This window comes from Enhydra lutris, unplaced genomic scaffold (genome assembly GCF_002288905.1).
Source record: "Enhydra lutris kenyoni isolate GAN:26980312 unplaced genomic scaffold, ASM228890v2 scaffoldscaffold41, whole genome shotgun sequence".
In the NCBI taxonomy this organism is placed as follows: domain Eukaryota; kingdom Metazoa; phylum Chordata; class Mammalia; order Carnivora; family Mustelidae; genus Enhydra; species Enhydra lutris.
The window spans coordinates 6,523,380-6,540,044 of NW_019154125.1; the positions used below are offsets into that span (position 1 = coordinate 6,523,380).

At 43.4% G+C, this 16,665-nt stretch overlaps 1 protein-coding gene across 1 annotated transcript in view; it reads left to right on the plus strand.

The window, feature by feature from the left end:
- Positions 1–1,450: 1,450 nt before the first annotated feature.
- Positions 1,451–16,665, plus strand: part of LOC111155430 (carbonic anhydrase 8) — an 85,539-nt gene continuing 70,324 nt past the window's right edge. The window contains exons 1-3 of the mRNA XM_022515585.1: positions 1,451–1,572; positions 2,734–2,925; positions 14,546–14,670. Of these exons, the coding sequence (XP_022371293.1) occupies positions 1,473–1,572; positions 2,734–2,925; positions 14,546–14,670 (417 nt within the window). The 5' untranslated portion in view covers positions 1,451–1,472. The remainder of the gene's footprint in view (positions 1,573–2,733; positions 2,926–14,545; positions 14,671–16,665) is intronic.

The window sequence follows — 16,665 nt, forward strand, 5'->3', positions numbered from 1 at the left end:
ATCCTCAAAGCTAAAGCTGACCGATAGTTCTCACCTCTTTTGCTAAATGTTCCAGAAAGTGTCAGAATTGATTGACTTAGGCCCCCCCACCCTCAATCTCAATCCACTTTCTGGAGTAGTTTCTAATAACCTGTTAAATGCCTTTTTTACATAGTAGAGGGCTGAGCAGCCAGTGAATGCTAGGAGCACAGAACATGAAAATCCCCAGAAGGAGCATCTCCATCCTATGAGGAATGAAGCATTCATAAAGATGAGATGATTTATGAACCGGCAATGCAAACTGCTAACAGACGTTGCGGTACGTGCCCTGGCCTTATAAAAACAAATTCTGCTTGAGGTCCAAATCTGAGCTTTTAAAAATGCGGAATTAACCTGGTCAGGGGTTATAAACTGGGGCTTTTAAAACGTATTGCAACACGGGGGTTAGGGCATTAAGTCGTTGGGAAACATGTTTTAGAGGTAACAATGCTACCTCTTTAGATCAGGAAAGTTCTGTTTGTTATGCAATGTGTGCATTTCATTATTTACACGATTTCATTAGGCGTTTGGGAGCTGTGTACAGGTCAAGCTGTTCCTGTAGCAGCACCCCAGACTCTGAAACTAAAACCAAACATCCTTTCTTTATTGCTTGTCATTGCCTTTGAGATATTTTTGGGGGGGGAATCCCCAAATTGTATCTGCTTATCTAGATTGAAACATTTTTGTCTTATGTTTTAGGAACTACAAGTTCCTTGGAAATTTTTCCATTTCAACTTTCCACCGTCCTTTAAGGACGATGATAAAGTAAATAGCCAATAATAAAAATTCAGAGTGGGAAACGTCTTACAGGGTCTTCCCAGCCCTGTCCTTTACGCATAGCTATTAATCTCTCTCCTTCCTGAAACCCCCACCTTCGCTTTTTTTTTTCTTTCTGTATTTCCTGCAGTAAAGCCGAAAGTAAATAAGCTAGAAAGCCCCGGGTCTAGGGCCTACACACACGGGTCCCTGGGCGACTCGCGGGCTTCTGGAAGGTAAGCGTGGGAGAGCCGGCAGTGGGGAGCCCACCCCACAGGTACGGTGACCGGGCTTCCGCAGTTTCCCTGGTGGGGCCAGTAGCTCCAGGTCCTTTTCCTGCCGGCCGCCGAAGGGGGCGGATCCTCCCGTACCAGACACGCCCCGGTCGGGTTTATAACCCGCCGACTGCCGCTCCTGGAGCTACGGCTCCCCTCGCGCTCCGCCGGGACTCGGGGCGCGCGCGCTCCCCGCCCCGGCCGCCTGAAAACTCCGGCCCAGCCCGCGCCCGCCTCGCGCCCGCACGCGCGCTCACACCCCCACGCGCGCGCTCACACTCACACAGCCGTACGCTCGCACCCTCACGGACTTCTGGTCGGTCTCCCACCTCCACGCGCGCCCACTCCCACTCCTGCCCGCTTCCCTGCTGCCCAGCGGGCTCCGCGGGCGAGAGCGCCGAGGGGACCCACGGCCTTTTCCCCATGGCTGACCTGAGCTTCATCGAAGATTCCGTCGCCTTCCCGGAGAAGGAGGAGGATGAAGAGGAGGAGGAGGAGGGGGTGGAGTGGGGCTACGAAGAAGGTAACCGGCCGCGAGTCGGGCGGGCTGTCCGAGGTCCCGCGTCCCGCCGCGTGCGCGTCCCGCCGAGTCGCTGCGGCTCTCGCGCGCGCCCAGCACCGCCGCGGCCCCTCTTTCCCACGTGCGTCTCTGTCGCTTTCCAGCTCCCCAGGCCCGACTGGGGGCCGAAGTGGCTCCAGGCAGAGAGAGCGTGCCCGCCGCCTGCGCGCGTGTCAGGGCGCCGGTCGGTCCTGCCGGGCAGCAGCAGTTGGCACTTGCGGCCACGCGGAGGGCCAGCCTTACGCGGCGCCTCTAACCCTTGTGTGCCCTGAGTGCCGGCGAGGAGCAGCGTTGCATTTTACTCAGCACCTTGGGCACCCAGTGTTACCGAAACTGCTCGGTTCTTGCTTGCTGTGAGGACCCTGCGGGGAGAAAGCCTTCTCGCCGCTAGTCTTTCCGTGAAGGATGCGAACGGTGTTCAACTCTTGCTAAAGAAGTCCTAAATTTCAAGCCTGATCAGCGGGCTTGGTCGGAAGGGGTTGACTTTTTAAAAAAGTTTTGTTGGCTGCATTTATCCTAGAAGATGGAAATAGTTTTGACCGCTGATGCTGATGGTGAAACAAATGGGGAATTTATAACTTTATAAAACATGCCAAGAGAATATATATATGTATATATTGTAGGACAATAGCGGTGTGGGTATATGTGGATATGCCCACTTCTCTACTGCTGTATTTGCATTTCTGAGAAGAGGGTTTATTCACTAGGATCAGATTTATGGTTTTTGGCTCTCGTCAAGCAAGTTCAGAAGTTCAGGTATTTCTCAGGGACTGCATGTAATTGAACTAATGAGCAGAGGAAATTTTTGTGGAACTCTTGATTCTTTTTCAATCACTTCGAGATGACCTAAATTTCGTAGAGTTATATATTATTACATATATGTGGACGAAGACAGAATATTTTGTTAGTACAGCCCTTTGTATATGATATTTGGTAGCATTAAATCATTGAAAATATGAGTGCAGAAATTCGTACACCTTTACCATATTTCATCTGTAGAGAAACAATAGTCGTAACCTTAATAATGTCAAGGATCATAAACAGTGTCTAAATCAGCTTTTATGCGTTGAATTTTATTGGAACTTTTTTATAACATGTTCTAAATTTGCTTTATTTTGTGCTTAGGTGTTGAGTGGGGCTTGGTGTTTCCTGATGCTAATGGGGAATACCAGTCCCCCATTAATTTAAACTCAAGAGAAGCTAGATATGACCCCTCACTGCTGGATGTCCGCCTCTCCCCAAATTATGTGGTGTGCCGGGACTGCGAAGTCACCAACGATGGACATACCATTCAGGTTATCCTGAAGTCAAAATCAGGTATATTAGAAGATGCTTTTGCATGCCTTTGTAAATTAGAAGTTCTTACAGGCTACTGAGTTGATTTGGCTTCTATGACTTTAAAGGTAGAATTAACCGTAGTACCATTATCAGGATAGCTTACTATCCTATAAAATGCATTTTTTTGGGAATTGATTTCTAAAAAGTTTTTGAGAAGCTGAAAGGATGAAATTATGGCGATGGTAGTTTGGTTGTTCTGTGTTACATGATATTGCTGAAACAACCTTAGTTGATCAAATTAAACTTTGTGGGATTTATGGAAAAGCATGTGCAGGTGTCCTAATCTGCATTTTGTCCTAAATCGTTCATTAGCTTAATTCATCCAGAAAATTGTAATTCTCTGTTTTATTGCTTTGTAAAACTAAATATTAGGATTTATTGCCATAATCTGGCATTTGAGATAGACTTCTCAAATTAATTTTCTCTACTATATTAATGTGGCAAGAAGAATTTTAATAGCTATCAAAAACATCCTCTAAACTTAGTAAAAGATTTGAATGACCAGAACTCTTGTTTGTATTTACTTATTTATAACTCTTCCTCTCCCCCTTGAATCCGTTTGAGGTAGATTTGAAATGTTTTATAGAGAAGGTGTTGGAAATTATCAAGGAAATTGGCTTAAATGTAGGGGAGAAGAAAGAAGAATTTTTTAAAAAAAATTAGTATTAACATTATGCTTTTCTTTTCTTTTTTTTTTTTTTTTAAAGATTTTATTTATTTATTTGACAGAGAGATCACAAGCAGGCAGAGAGGCAGGCAGAGAGAGGAGGAAGCAGGCTCCCTGCTGAGCAGAGAGCCCAATGCGGGGCTCGATCCCAGGACTCTGAGATCATGACCTGAGCCGAAGGCAGCGGCTTAACCCACTGAGCCACCCAGGCGCCCCACATTATGCTTTTCTTAGTGAATAGCTGTATTTCTCTTTTGGAAAGAATATAAAATTAGAGTATGTTGAAATACTAGGAAGTACTAATGAACAGAGATCTCCTGTACTTAAAATTAATTTTCTGAATCAATAATATAATATCTCAAACCATAAAGTCTTTAGGTTTGTTATATGACAGGGCAGGCACTGATTTCCAACTATGGAATCTTTGTTTTAAAACTTACTGTGACTGTTCCTAAACTTTAATTTAGAACCCATGAGCTAGGCATAGGTTCATGTAGTCTTCCTTGATGATCTGACTTGGGTCAAAGTATGGGCATCATCCCAAACAGATTCTCGGTGTTACATGCGGTCAAAGAGAGACAGCTTCAGATGGAAATTTGAACTTAAATAAAATTTTTTTGGGGGGAGGGGCTATCCATGAAGGACATTAGGTATTATTTTTAAACTGCACAGTAAAATTATTAAATGCTGACTGTCGTGGTTTATAAAAAGCGTATTGATGTAATATATGTGTATTGGTACGTTGAGATATCTTTGTGTTTCTGAAGGTAAACATTTATATGTCTATAGAACAAAAATGCATTTCACATCAGGCACAGCGGTCAGTGCATATGAGTTGCATAACAAATGCTAAGACCGTTCTCGAGGATTCATAGTTTAGTGAAGAGTCAGTCATTTAAAGTATTAGTATGAAGATGTTATGGAAGAGTTATGAAATCTGGAAGCATAGAGGAATGACTGAGCACAAACACTTTCTGCTCTAAGATCCAACTTACTTGATCAAATTGAATTTAACATTTCCTTCTGGTACCTTCTCAAATATTGACGGTTTCCCTTGGCCTGCTCACTCATCCCCAAAACAGAGACTATCAAGCAGTGCCTTGACTCTCTAACCAAAAGGTTTTCCCTTGCACTCCAGTCCCCTCCCTCCTCCACCCCTGACCAGCAGGGGTGAGCTCTCTGTCTGTCCTAGCCTAATTTGAGTACACATGTTCCAGACCCCTTACTCCTGCCTCCTTAGAGAGCTTGCTCCTTTAGAAGCCCTGTCTCTTTTCTGCTGCTGGAATGTCTTCTTTGTTGTTTCTGCTTTTTCCATATTTCTCAAACTTAAAAAACAAGGGGCAAAAAAAATACCATGTGTGGACCATTTTTTTTTTTTTTTAGTTTTTCTTTTTTTTTTTTTTTTTTTTTTAATATTTTGTTTATTTATTTGACAGAGAGAGAGATCACAAGTAGGCAGAGAGGCAGGCAGAGAGAGACGAGAAGCAGGCTCCCTGCTGAGCAGAGAGCCTGATACGGGACTCAATCCCAGGACCCTGGGATCATGACCTGAGCCAAAGGCAGAGGCTTAACCCACAGAGCCACCCAAGTACCCCCTTTTTTAGGGTATTTAAGCTTCGCAAAGGAGTAGTCTGAAAGCCCCAAGCACATTGTCCTTCATTTATTTAATCAAGAGTTATCTTTATCAAAATAGGATATATACATGATTTAAGTATTTGACTAGTGCTATATGTTGTTTTTCTCTACCCTTGGGGAGACCCCATCCCCCACCTAAAACTTTTTGCCTTGGTGACAATCAGTTTGAACTCTTAGCTACTTCTCCTGTCTCCATCCCTCACGGGTATGTTCATAGGGTCCTGCTTTGACATGTAAGATATCTGTGAACTCTTTGCTACGGAAAATGAGGCTGGTCTCCTAACTACCCTCCCCCATCATGGTTTGCCCCTCTTTTGTCGCTGTAGACTTAAATTACAATTTTTTTAAAAAGATTTTATTTATTTATTTAACAGACAGAGATCACAAGTAGGCAGAGAGGCAGGCAGAGAGAGCGGGGAAGCAGGCTCCCCGCCAAGCAGACAGCCTGACTCGGTGCTTGATCCCAGGACCCTGGGACCATGAACAGACCCGAAGGCAGAGGCCTAACCCACTGAGCCACCCAGGTGCCCCAACAATTTTTTTTTTTAAAGATTTTATTTTTTTATTTGAAAGAGAGGAGAGATTGAGAGAGAGAGCGAGCATGAGAAGGGGAAGGTCAGAGGGAGAAGCAGACCCCCTGCTGAGCAGGGAGCCCAATGTGGGACTCAATCCTGGGACTCCAGGGTCATGACCTGAGCTGAAGGCAGTCGTTCAGCCAACTGAGCCACCCAGGCACCGCTACAATTTTTCTTTAAATTAGTACTCAGTATTTTTATCATTATGACAGTGTAGCTGTTGTTTCCAGCTGAGACTACAATCTATTTCCTTTACTGAACAATGAGGCGTGTTTCTCCCCTGGAGTTAATGCATTTTTGTTTATTTAATTTCTTATTTTATCTATCATGATTTTATTTCCAGGCTCTGACAGATGGCAGAGCTACATCGAGAAGTCCTTCCCTCCCTCCAGAAGTCCTTCCCTCCCTCCCCTTGGTCTTTCCCCCGTCCCTTTGGAGGCCTCTCCCTTCTCCTGCTTGATCTCTAGGCCTGCCCTCTAGCCATCGCCTGCAGCTCCTGGACCTTATGCCCACGAGGTCCCTTTGCTTCTCTCTCCTGTGCAAGCGCATGTTTCCTGGATGCTGTCCGCCACTTTTGAGGTTGATCCCTCATGTCAGGGGTTTCTTGGTTTATTCCCTCCTATAGTCCATCTTCCAGTAACTTCCTGAGAAGGAGGGCGTGTGAGGGCTCATGTTTGGCTACCTTGTATGTCTCTGTGGTGCGTGCTTAGTGGGCTTTTTGATCAGGATGATTGTGTCTTCTGTTTCTTAGAAATTTTCCTTACATTAGGTAATTGATAAGTTTTCTGTTTTTCCTTTATTTTCTTCTTTCATAACTCCTCTCTTTTTGTCTTTTCGTTCTGCTTCCTGATGGATTTCCTCAGCTTACATCTTCTAGTCTTCCCATTAAACTTTTGCTTTCTGTGCTAACTTCTAAAAAAGTTGTGCTTATACTACTTTTCTTAGTTGTTCAAGTACAGCTTCTGCTGTTTATTTCCTAAGTGCAAAGTCTTTCTCCATTGTTTTCCATCCGTCTTTCTTTCTTTCTTTTTTTCCTGTTCTATGTCTCTGTTTATTCTGGGTTCTTTTATTTATTTTGTCTCTTTTAGATGGGAGTTTTTCTCCAGTGTCTACTTATCTTTGGCTCTTTATTCATATTTAGGGATGGGTCTAAAAATTGGATTAGAAGCTCTGTGCACGTGGACAGGGATTGCTATCTGGTGGGCATCACAGTAATGTGATTATGTAAGGATCTGGCCATGTTGTAGAAGGAACTTTTGTAGGTTTATCCAGTTTTCTGGGGAGAGGGATGTGGTGGCTCACACCTGATTGTCAACATTCTGGTTGTTGACCCCAGGCCAAAGAGTCAAACAAGAGTAGTACATTTGTTACAGTTGATGAACCCGTGTTGACACATCATTATCACCTAAAACTTACAGTTTAAATTAGGGTTCCCTCTTGGTGTTGTACATTCTGTGCGCTTCCACAAATGTGTAATTATGTGTCTCCACCATTATACTGTCCTACAGAATAGTTCCATCATCTTAAAAATCCTCTATGCTCTACCTACTCTTCCCTTCCTCTCTCCATCTGGCAATCATTGATCTTTTTACCATCACCATAGTTTTGCATTCTTCAGAATGTTGTACAGTTAGAAACATACATTGACTTCTTTCACTTAGCAATGGGCACTGGTTTCTTTTACCGGTTTTCTCTGGTTTGCCAGATGCAGGTGGCAATCTTTGTTTTACCTTCTGCAAAGTGGTGCCTGCTTTGGGTCAGGTAAATAGAAATCAGGCTCCCAAGCTGCCCTTGGAAGATTACAGTGGTGGATTGTGCGAGATAGGAAGAGGTGATTTTTGGCTGCCATTTTGAGGGGAGGATGGGCAGAGGAGGTAGCATTGGCAGTAATCACTGAAGCGTGAAGAGCATTTGGATGAGGAAGTTTGGAATATATGGGAAGAGAGGGCAATAAGCAAAAAAGATGCAGCTGTGGGAAGGTCTAGACCTTGGATGAGGAAAAGAGAATCCTGAAGTGTATGTGGAAGAAAAGATTGATTCATGGAAAATGAGGTTAATATATACATCGAGAGGCTGTGTTGGAGCAAGCTCATGAGAGATTTTGAACCAAATCCTAAAGAGTATAATCTTTTTTCTTTTTTTTTTCTGTAAAATATATTGTTTCAGGAAAACTCACTGGGCCATACTGAGTAAGATGGGATCTGGGAGAGAGTGGGAGCGGCTGTGTTGGCAGTGCCAGTGGAAAGGCAGGGATGACACAGGGAGGTCTCTGAGATGCCATCCACAGGAAGTTGGTGATGGGGTATGTGACCAGCGCTGAGGAGGGAACCATTGGAGGGATGCCCTGGGGTGGAGCCCCTGTGACTGGACCATGCTTTGGGTCCTTTCACTGTGCTTCCGCCTCTGCTCTGAGCGTATTTCGAGGTGACAGAGTGCCTCCTGTCATGGAGTTGAGCCAAGCGTCACATTCTGGGTCCTGTTATCTCCTGGAGTTTGGAAAGTGTTATGAAGGCTGCCACATCCATCATTTAATTTCTCTTTCGAACTGGTGAATCATTGTAGCACAGGAATCTCCATGGTTAGTGTGCACAAATGAAAATCAGACATATTGCAGTGGTATAAAGAGTAGCTTAAGCATAAAAATATAACTCTAGATTTCTAGCCTCAGTGGCTGGATAGTTAAGTCCTGAGAAAGTGTGAGACTGGCCAAGTTTCTGCAATAGAACGTCATTCCATCTGACTGCAAGCTGTGTGTTAAGGGTAATGACATTTTTAATGGACCATTGGTATGGGAGAAATTGCTAATCAGAATAGGTCATTTGTGTCCTTTGTTGTAACTTATTATAGAAACCTTAATTAGATAGTTTTACTTCTGGGTCTTTTATAATTCTCAATATTAAATTTAGGCTAGATTACTTTTATTATTAAATCATACTTTTTTTTTTCAAAAACATGACAACTTTTTTATAGTGCTTCTTAATAGCCTTGCTGATTTAAAGATGGAGTTGTCAAAAATATCTTAAAATTTTCTGCACTTAGGCAGTGGCTCTGTATTGTTTATGAGATGTCAGGGTTGAATTTCTTTATGATTGACCTATTAGCTAACTTTGGGGGTCTTGCATTACTTGGACAGTTGTCTTAATCTGCTTCCCTTTGCTTATGCAGACCCAGGCTAACTGGCCTCCTCCCCGTACTGTCCATGTTACCCCCACTCTTAAGAACTGATGATATTCATTCTTTTTTTTTTTTTTTTAAGATTTTATTTATTTGACAGAGAGAGATCACAAGTAGGCAGAGAAGCAGGCAGAGAGAGAGGGGGAAGCAGGCTCCCTACTGAGCAGAGAGCCTGATGTGGGGCTGGATCCCAGGACCCTGAGATTATGACCGGAGCCGAAGGCAGAGGCTTAACCCACTGAGCCACCCAGGTGCCCCGATATTCATTCTTTAGTATAAAATGAAACCTTAGGTTAGAAGGTAAAGGGAGTAAAATAATCATTGCTTTCAAGATTTCAAATGCTTTTTAGAAGAACTAATTTATACTCTTTTTGGAATGTTTTGTGAATACGTTTTGGATTCCTTAAAAGTCAAACTGAGGTTATAAAATCTTTAGACCCATTGAGAATGAACTGTTTGGGTCTAGATCCGTTGGGGGACACAACAGTTAACAGTTTCCCTCTGTGCTGGAGACACAGCAGGGCTGTGGAGGACTCTGTCTCCAGGCCTCACCATCTATGCCTGAGTTATGACAGTCAGCTAGTCAGGCTTGCTCTTTGCTGGTCCACTGTTCACAAAGGTATGGAAGTAATATTTTACTAGTCTTCTACTTAAAAGCTATTGGCGATTCCCTCCATAATAACCTCCCAGTTCATAGGCATAGCCTACAGTTCCCCTCCCAGTGCTCACATCTTGGGAGCCTAACCTTTATTCTCCTGGAATAGACTCAGTCCTTTCTCGGTCCCTTCTCTCGGCTTGGTATGTTCTTACTCAATTCTCTTTGCTTCCTCTTCCAGACTCTGCTTAGTGATCTCCTCTGTAAAGTCTTTTCTGACTTTCCGATGCCCCCTTGGTTCTGGCATGGCCCTTGCTGGGTGCCTTTCCTGCATCTCACGTTTAAATGGGAGCATTGTTTCTTAAGCACTGAGAATACGTATTCCCTCCGGCATGGAGACTGTGTCCTCCTTTTTACATCCTTTGGGGGGCAACACAGGGCTGGGCAAGGAGTCCATCTTAAAATGTGAGTCGAACTCAAATAAAATGAGGGAGGCTAAGCCTTTGAACTCTCTGGCAAATTCGTTTTTGGAAAGGCTTGTGGAAGCTTAGCTAGATTTAGGTAAATGCATATATATATCATGCCTTTATGGGTTTCTCAGATTTTGCAGAGGTTTCTGAGAGGAACTCTTTTTATATGTACAAGCATAATAGCTGTGCCTGTTAAAGAGCATTAAAGAAAAAGCAGCTAGTGGCAATGGCATCAGCTTATCTTCTATTCTTTCTGCAAGTGTGTTATTCTAAGGAAATGCAGAGTGTCATCAGTGGGACTCTCACATTGTTTCATTGTAATTTGATTGAACATAATGACATCACAACTAACCTGCCACATGGTGACACCATGTCACTTAGCAAAATTTGATGCTCATAAATATAGGAAAAGTGTACCCCTTTTGGTATGAGTAGTTTCCTTATTAAAAAAATAAGCTGGGAAAAAGGAGAATAATGCTTTAAGAGGATGTTGCCAAATGGGTAAAACAGAGCTACTGTTTATTTTTAGTCTATCAATGCTAGCGTTCTTAGGGGATGAACAGGTAATGCTTTTAGCCGGCCCCTCATAAAATTCTGAATTCAGTATTTTGTTATTTTTTATGGCTTTGTACAGCCATGTGATTTGAGTGTGGTTTAACTTTGGATTATTCATCTGCAGCAAGAGTGACTGGTACCCAGAGCCTTGGCTGCTGGCTGGAAGCTGTGTCCTTGTCATTTCTTCCTGGGGACCAGGCCCCGGCTGAATGCTTCCCTTCTTGGTGTTTATTTTCAACCTGATAGAGTGTAAGACCTGTGAGGGTCTTATTTCATGATGATTTTATTGAACATAATGGCATCACAGCTAACAAATCTGCCAGGGGCTGACCACATACCGTTCAGCAAAACGTTGATCTCCATAAACGGGCGAATTTTCATTTCTCTCTAACAAAACCTAAGATTCTCAAGGGTAGTGAATTCCGTGGGTTTTAGCAGAGTCGGTATATCTTAAGCATTTAATGTGGTCCCTGGTATAAAAATATTAGTTGAAAGGATGAGTATATGAAGCCCTGTGGGCTTGGAGCTGGTCCCCGTCCACACAGAAACTGGTGCCATTTGAGTTTCTATGGCATTTAAAATAGCAGCTCTGTCCTCAAGTTCTAAGCTGAAGGCTTGGTTCCTAGGAAAGAAATCCTGGGCATCCATCAGATGGGTGTGTATTTTGGTGCCCTGAATTCACTGTCAAGGTCACTTATCTCCGTTTTTAGAGGAAAGCCTTGGGAGACGGTGCTCCCCAGGCTCAGAAATACTCGCCCTTGTGTGCGCACATACCCTAGGAAGAAGTTTGGGGGAAAGATTTTATAAATCCTCTTTTCCGGGCTTCATGTGCTTCCTGGCACAATGCTGCCCTTTCTCTTTCCTCAGCAGCATGGAGTTAAGCCTTCTCTAAGACAATTTCCACCTTCTGTTGAAAGTAGTGTTAGGGGCGCCCCTGAATGGCTTGGTCAGTTAAGTGGCGGCCTTTGGCTCCATTCATGACCCCGGGGTGCTGGGATCCGGTCCCACACCCAGCTCCCCACTTAGTGGGGGTCCTGCTTCTTCCTCTCCTCCCTGCTGTGCTCTCTCTTCACTATCTCTGTCTTTATCTCTCTCAAATAAAATTAAAAAAAAAAAGTGTTAAAGAAAAGATAGTAAATAGTAAAGTGTTAAGGGAACCGACTCCCACACCTCAGTTCAGGCTCTCACTGCTCTGGTGAGGGCAACGTTTTGGAGTTCTGGTGATGGGGGCCGGAGTGTGGCCTGGGATGTCACAAGAAGCTTTCCCCCATGTATTTTTTTTGGTTTGGGATGGGGGGTACATTCCACCTTCGGGAGTGGGTACGGTCCAGACTTCCTTCCTGGTTTTTCTTAAGACCAACATCGGGCAGCCAGGGGGAAAGGAGCAATTTTTGAGGTTATGCCCAAACTGGGGCATGGCTGGTTGGAATACAAGGGTTTCATCCACAGTGTGGGTGCTTGTTGGAGAAGATGCCGTGCACTTGCTCTGCCGTTTGGGATATCTGTAAACCTTTGTGATCCACGTGTTTACATTTTTTTTAGTTGTTTTGGGAAATAGGATGAGGTGTAGTACTCAAAGGATGGACTGCGATTTAGAAATCCAGGCTTAAAGAACTCATTGGTTTTTTAGTTTTAGTTCCAGTTCACAGACACAGAGATGTCCTGTCCTGTCTCAGTGTGAGACATGGGTCAGAAGATCCGAGTTCCAGGCTCCTGGAGCTGGCTAGCTGGGTGCCCGGGGCATGTCACACTTCACCTGTCCCAGCTACACTTTCTCAACCCTGTTCATTGGGAAGGTGATACTGACTGACCCCTCCAGTTTTTTTTTTTTTTTTTTTTTTTTTAAGATTTATTTATTTCACAGAAAAAAGAGAGAGAATAAGCAGAAGGGGCCAGGAGAGGGACAATCTCAAGCAGACTCCACACTGAGCACAGAGCCCGACGTGGGGCTCGACGCGGGGCTTGATCTCACGACCTTGAGCTCACAACCTGAGGTGAAATCAGGGGTTGGATGCTTAGCCGACTGGGCCACCCAGGCGCCCCTACAACTTACAACAAGACCAGACATGAAGAAAACATAAAAACCATGTGAGATAGTATCGTCCTAAAGGCCATGTGTCTGCCAGAAAGGAAAATTATAATTGTGTTTTGCTGCTGCTGCTCTTTTTCTTCTTTGAGCTGGCAAAAAGCATGGAACCGAACGTATAGGGTGCTTTTCGTAAGGACTTTATGACTTTCATTTGTGCGGTAGCCTCCCGTCTCCATCTGTTTTCCCTCTCTGTCTTTGTTTTCCCTTTGCTCTTCTTTCTAATTTATGCCTTCTGGCTGGATGACAGGTACTTGATGTAAGAAGCCTTAAATTCTTTTGGAACAAGTAATTAGATGACGAACCAGGCAAACAAATAAATATTTCTGCACCAATTCCCCTTCCTCTCCACTAAGGTTTAGGGTACGGATGGACAGCGGGCCTGTCCCTCTGTGTGGCACTCAGCTCTGGGCACTACTGTTCCTCCACAATGCTGGCCCAAGTGTGAATGCTCCTTTCTTTCAGGGACTGCTTCTTGGGAGAGGAGATAAATTTTGTCAACTTCTTGACTAAAAAAACTTTTAAGTCTTAGCTGATATCATTTAGAATAACGGGTTTTTTAAGAAGATTTTATTTATTGGGGTGCCTGGGTGGCTCAGTGGGTTAAGCCTCTGCCTTCAGCTCAGGTCATGGTCCCAGGGTCCTGGGATTGAGCCCCGCATCGGGCTCTCTGCTCAGCGGGGAGCCTGCTTCTCCATCTCTCTCTGCCTGCCTCTCTGCCTACTTGTGATCTCTCTCTCTATCAAATAAATAAATAAAATCTTTAAAAAAAAAAAAGAAGAAGATTTTATTTATTTATTTTAGAGAGAGAGAAAGCATGAGCCGGAGGGGCAGAGGGAGAGGGAGAGAGAGAGAGCATCTCAGGCAGACTCCATGCTAAGTGGGGAACCCAATACGGGGCTGGATCCCAGGACCCTGAGATCAGGACCTTCCCTGAAACCGAGAGTCGGACACTTAACCAACTGTGCCACCCAGGTGCCCCTAGAATTGACAGTTTTTATAGGAAAAATGTGGACAGTCTTTATTTGTGTCAAAATTGGTCATTTGTAATGAACAAAGTTTTCCTCTACAACGTCAGGGTGTGTTTAAACTAAGGAAAGTATTTTGTTGCTTCAAGACCGGTTCTTACACAGGTGTATTTTTCATCATCCTTTAGAGTGCTCCTGTTTGGGACAAAGTTCTGGGTCCTATCCAGAAATGAGAAATAGAGACAGGGCCCTGTGGAGCAAATGTTAGTATTTTTCCCCCTAATGTTAACATTTTAAATCATGTTAATATTTTATTATAACTTTATTTCACTTGCATTTCTGTGGTACTACATTGTAAACTTTTTAAGTGTAATTTTGTTGTAAAAAAATCACATTGGTGTAAACATTCTTTTAATAGGTAATTTTATTAGCTTGCACTTACTCTCTAAATTGACAGTATGGTATAAATGGGTGATCTGTAAACAAGATATAAATGATCGATTGGTCAATAGCAAAGTACTGGTCAGTGTGAGACGCAAACCCTGTCCTTGTCTCCTGAGCAGTACTAAGTGCGAGTGTCAGGGAGAATAGGTAATCTGTGTTTTCTTTGTCTACTCCTTTACCTGAAACACACAGGAAGTTGATGGGATGCAATATTACCAAGTATTTTATAGTCTTTGAACTGTATCAGTGTGATAGTGTAAATGCTTCCCACAGTTAGAATATATTTCTCATTTTGGCTCTCTGAATTTAATATATAGAGCTCATGAGAGCTTTCTGGCAAAAAATGTCTCCAATGTTTATTCTACAGTGTTCTACTGTACTGATGAATATGTTTTTTGTTAATTAAACAGAACTTACTTTCTTTTTTCAGTTCTATCAGGAGGTCCATTGCCTCAAGGGCATGAATTTGAACTGTATGAAGTTAGATTTCATTGGGGGAGAGAAAACCAGCGTGGTTCTGAGCACACAGTTAATTTCAAAGCTTTTCCCATGGAGGTAAGAATAACAAATCATCTTGTAAAACTCTTATTGTTTATGTAAAATATTCAGCGACTTACTGAGAATGGTTGAGTTTAGAAGTAGGTGTATACCATTTAAATTTTATCAATTTATAGTAAAATAACAAAGCGCTTAAGAAAGTGTATGCTTGGGTGGCAAATGGCATTTACCATTGACTTTGGTGAGCGTGGAGAGTGCACACGGGTGATTGGCCATAAAGGTAATCTACACTATTAAGTTTCATTTCAGTATTGTTACTGTTCTAAAAATTCTGCTGCCTCTGCAAATTCAGTAAGTCATTTCTGTAGATGCTACAAATAGATGATAAACTGAAAACCAGCAAAGTTAGAGAAACCTCAACATTAGTCAAAAGTCTGGTTAAAATTGATAAGTTGGATTTATTCACCCCAGGCAATTAGAGAGAGAGAGATTTTTAGAGAGTCATTCTTTTGTCTAAAGAATTCCCTCTTTACTTCCCTTAGTCAATTCCTACTCTTTCTTCTCGACCTAGTTGAAGTATCATTTCTTCCATGGGACTTTTTCTGAGTTCCTTTCCTAAGCAGAATACATTGCTCCCTCTTCTGTGTGCCCAGTGTACTTGACAGATTGTTGCCATGGCACTCATTGACTGTAAACTCTACTGTCTGCGGTGTCTTTCTCACTGATTCTGTGGGCTCCTCCTATGGACCAAAGCGTTGGTGCCTCCACCCACCCCTAAGTTGCATGTTGAATATGATGGAATTAGGTGGTGGGGCCTTTGGGACGTAATTAAGGTTAGATGAGGTCACTAGGGTGGAGTCCTCATGAATGGAATTAGTGTCCTTATAAGAGTCCAGAGAGAGCTTTCTCTTCCCTGCTCCATTGCCATGTTAGGGCAGACAAGAAGATGGCTGCCTACAATCCAGGAAGTGGGTCCTCACCAGACGTCTGTTCTGCCAGCCTCTTGATCTTGGATCGTTCAACCTCCAGAACTGTGAGAAATAAATGTTGTGTAAGCCACTCCAGTGGTGGTCATTTGTTGTAACGACTCAACGTTGACTAAGTTCCTGAAGAAAAGTCTCCCTCTCCTCTTCTCTTTACATCCATCATTTGGTCCACTGCTGGATACATCAGAGACAGCCCATGTTGGTGAACTTCAGACAATGTTGCTGTTGGTCCAGGTCTTGTTTCTGTGTTTTCCTGTAAGGCCCCAGATGTCTGCAGGAAACAGCATGTCGGTGGCACGTAACAGTATTTGGAGGCTGCTGGAATGCCAGTCTTCCTTCTCTGTTGTTGCCAACTGCCCGTACCTTTAGGTATGGAATTGAACATGGCTAGATTCTGTGTCTAGTCCCACCTCAGTGACTGGAAATCACTGCTGTATAATTCCTATTAGTGATACATCTACTTCACAGAATCAAGGAAGAGGAAGTATTTCTTTATATTACTTTACATATTACTTTAATTATAATTTTTAAAAAGTGCCTTAGGAATCTTAGGATATGCCTTTCATTAAAAAAGACTCAAATGCCTTTTTTTTTTTTTTTTTAAGATTTTACTTATTTATTTGAGAGAGAAGAGAGCATGAACGGGGCAAGGGAGAAGCAGGCTCCCCATTGAGGAGGGAGCCTGAGGTGGGACTCGATCCCAGGACCCTGGGATCATGACCTGAACTGAAGGCAGCTGCTTAACTGACTAAGCCACCCAGGCACCTCAAGACTTGAGTCTTAAAAGTGAAATATTTAAGTGTTTGAAGGAGGGAGGTGAAGGGGAAATGGTTGCAGTAAGCTGGGGACCACCTGAGTATGTGACTGTGGCCTTGTGACTGTGACTAAGACCTTGGGGGGGGCACCTGGATGGCTCAGTGGTTGGGCCTCTGCCTTCAGCTCAGGTCATGATCTCAGGATCCTGGGATCGAGTCCCATATGGGGCTCTCTGTTCAGCAGGGAGCCTGCTTCCTCTCTCTCTCTCTGCCTGCTTGTGATCTCTGTCTGTCAAATGAATAAATAAAAT